Genomic DNA, 2,814 nt, shown 5'->3' with positions numbered 1-2,814 from the left:
GCCTGAACGCCGTAGGGTGTGAGGCGCCTGCCACCCAAGCAGGACCTGGTGAGCAAAGGGCCGGGTGTGCTGAGAAGCCCGTCGGCCATGAACCCGAGCCAGGCCCTGGCTCCGCCGTGGGGCTCAGTCTCTCTGAGGAAGGGACCCCGAACCTGACTTTCTGAACTGAGTGCTGGCTTAGGATAGTGGGTTATGGGGAAGCGTCAGCTTTCGAAAACATTTCCTTAGATGTTACGTTTTACTAATAAACAAAAATTGAGTTTAAAAAATGCAGTGGGAGTTTGGAAAAAGCCCAATTTCAATGGAGCCCCCGGACAAAGGGGCAATCCCTGCCCCACACGCCTTCTGGGATGTCTGTTCACTGAGCTCCGGGCGGAGGGATGTGCTCTGGGTCTGGCCGGCCGCCCCACCCAGGCATCCTTCCACCCGCTACCAGAAGGAGCAGAGCCCCTGCCGTGTGTAGCAGCTTGAGCTTCAGTGGCCCGGGCGTCAGGGCCCAGCCCAGGGTGCTGGCTGCCAGGTGTCTGCTCCCAACACTGAACAGAGAGAAGCCTGTGACCTGGGCCCCCCTCTCCCCACCCCCACCCCCGCCTTTCCAGGGGGGAGGGTAAGCACCTCACAGGGCGGAAGCTGGAGGCCTCGGGCCTGTGATACCTTCCAGGACCGAGGCTTTGTGAACCGGGTCCCCGCCATCCAAGTGGGGGAGCAAAGCCTGGGTCAGCCTCACCCACCCCAACTGCCGGGGCCAGCAGTACGTCCTGGAGCCGCGACCACCCCAATTTCTTCTGGTGGAATGGCCACGACGACCACATGGCTCCTGTCAGCCTGTGGGAATGGCAGGTGGGCACTGCACCCCACGGTGTTGGGCCAGATGACTGAGGCTCAGGCCTGGCCCAACATGGGACAGTAATGAGGGAGCATGGCTCTCCCAGCTTTAAGAGCTGATGGGCCCCTACCAGGTTTGGCTCAGTGGCTAGAGCGTCAGCCTGTGGACTGAAGGGTCCCGGGTTTGATTCTGGTCAAGGGCACATGCCTGGGTTGCGGGCTCGATCCCCAGTGTGGGGCATGCAGGAGGGAGTCAACCAATGATTCTCTCTCATCATAGATGCTCCTATCTCTCTCTCCCTCTCCCTTTCTCTCTGAAATCAATAAAATGTATCTAACAACTTTTAAAAAGCATGATATAATTTTAAAAAAAAAGAACCCTGATCGGTTTGGCTCAGTGATAGAGAGTCGGCCTGCGGACTGAAGGGTCCCAGGTTCGATTCCAGTCAAGGGCATGTACCTTGGTTGCGGGCACATCCCCAGTAGGAGGTGTGCAGGAGACAGTTGATGGATGTTTCTCTTTCATCGATGTTTCTAACTCTCTATCCCTCTCCCTCTCTGTAAAAAACCATAAAGTGTATTTAAAAAAAAAAAAAAAAGAGCTGACAGGGCCATGGGCTGTCTAAGCCAGAGGGACAGGCAGCACAGACCCAGCCACTCCCATGTGCGGGGGATGCTGGGAACCCGGGGGGAGAGCCCTGGCCCTTTTATGCCTGTATTTTCAGGCATGTTTCAGGAAAGCTCTCACATTTCTGATACCAAAATCTTGCTGAATTTTCAGCTTACAATGCTGTTGGAAATACTAGAAGTTTGGCTTTGCTACCAGATGGGGGAGCTCTTAGCTGTAAAGCAGTGGTTACTAATGTTGTGGCCCCACCCCATAACAAAGAAACAGAATTTCCGGAGGATGAGGCCCAGAAATCAGGATTTAAAAAAGATTGCCAGGCCAAAACCGGTTTGGCTCAGTGGATAGAGCGTCGGCCTGCGGACTGAAAGGTCCCAGGTTCGATTCTGGTCAAGGGCATGTACCTGAGTTGCGGGCACATCCCCAGTAGGAGGTGTACAGGAGGCAGCTGATCGATGTTTCTCTCTCATCGATGTTTCTAACTCTCTATCCCTCTCCCTTCCTCTCTGTGAAAATTAATAAAATATATTAAAAAAAAAAAAAGATTGCCAGGTGATTCTAATGTGCAGCCAAGGTTGAGAACCGCTGCGTAAAGTAAGGCTGCTCTGGGCCTGGTGCGTCCCCCAAGCAGGTCCTCTTGCAAAGAGCATTTTTCAAAACCCTTCGGTGCTCTGAGGCGGAAAGAGGGTGGGGAAGCTCCATCCCTGGGCAGTAAGCGTGATTTGGGGGCAGGAGCCAACAGGAGGCTGCCATCGCACAGTGTGTAGGTCCTCCTGACTGTGTGTCTAGTTGTCCCCACGGCAGGATTTGAGGACTGGGTGTTCCCATTCCTTAGGATTTTCCCAAGTCACAATTCCTAACTGTCCTACTGTGAGTTCCGGGTGGACTGGTGGGAAATGGCTGATGCCTGAGACCAGGGTGAGTGGCTTGCAGGGCTGGGGGTACTGGTGAACATCTGAGGAACCCAGAGAAGGGGCCTCCTGTCTGGGGTTATCCTCTCTTTTCTTTTCTTTGTCCTATCTAATAATAGACAAACATGGTAATTAACCGTACCTCTGACACACTTCCCATTGGCTAATCAGGATGATATGCAAATTAACTGCCAACCAAGATGGCGGCCGGCAGCCAGGCAGCTGAAGCGAACAAGAGGCTTGCTTGCTCCAGTGACAGAGGAAGCCAAGGTTCCCCGCCTGCCACAGCCCAGCTCTGAGCTTCAGATGCAAAATGTTGCAATTATTGAAGCTAAACAAGCTCCAGATAGCTGCTTTCAGCCAGCAGCGGGCTCAGAGCGCGGAGCAGCAGTGATGGCAACAGAGTTTCAATTATAGAAGCTAAACAAAGCCCAGATATCTGCTTTCAGTAGA

The 2,814-nt window shown here is 53.6% G+C and overlaps 1 protein-coding gene across 1 annotated transcript in view; it reads left to right on the top strand.

Moving 5' to 3' along the window:
• Nucleotides 1-594: 594 nt before the first annotated feature.
• The window catches only part of CRYGN (crystallin gamma N), a gene marked incomplete at its 5' end in the record, with an annotated part of 5,562 nt that continues 3,342 nt past the window's right edge, over nucleotides 595-2,814 (top strand). The window contains 5 exon segments of the mRNA XM_006779335.1: nucleotides 595-644; nucleotides 646-700; nucleotides 702-763; nucleotides 765-808; nucleotides 811-836. Of these exon segments, the coding sequence (XP_006779398.1) occupies nucleotides 595-644; nucleotides 646-700; nucleotides 702-763; nucleotides 765-808; nucleotides 811-836 (237 nt within the window).

Source organism: Myotis davidii, unplaced genomic scaffold, assembly GCF_000327345.1.
Source record: "Myotis davidii unplaced genomic scaffold, ASM32734v1 scaffold762, whole genome shotgun sequence".
NCBI classification, from domain to species: domain Eukaryota; kingdom Metazoa; phylum Chordata; class Mammalia; order Chiroptera; family Vespertilionidae; genus Myotis; species Myotis davidii.
This window is presented reverse-complemented; position numbering and strand designations above follow the sequence as displayed.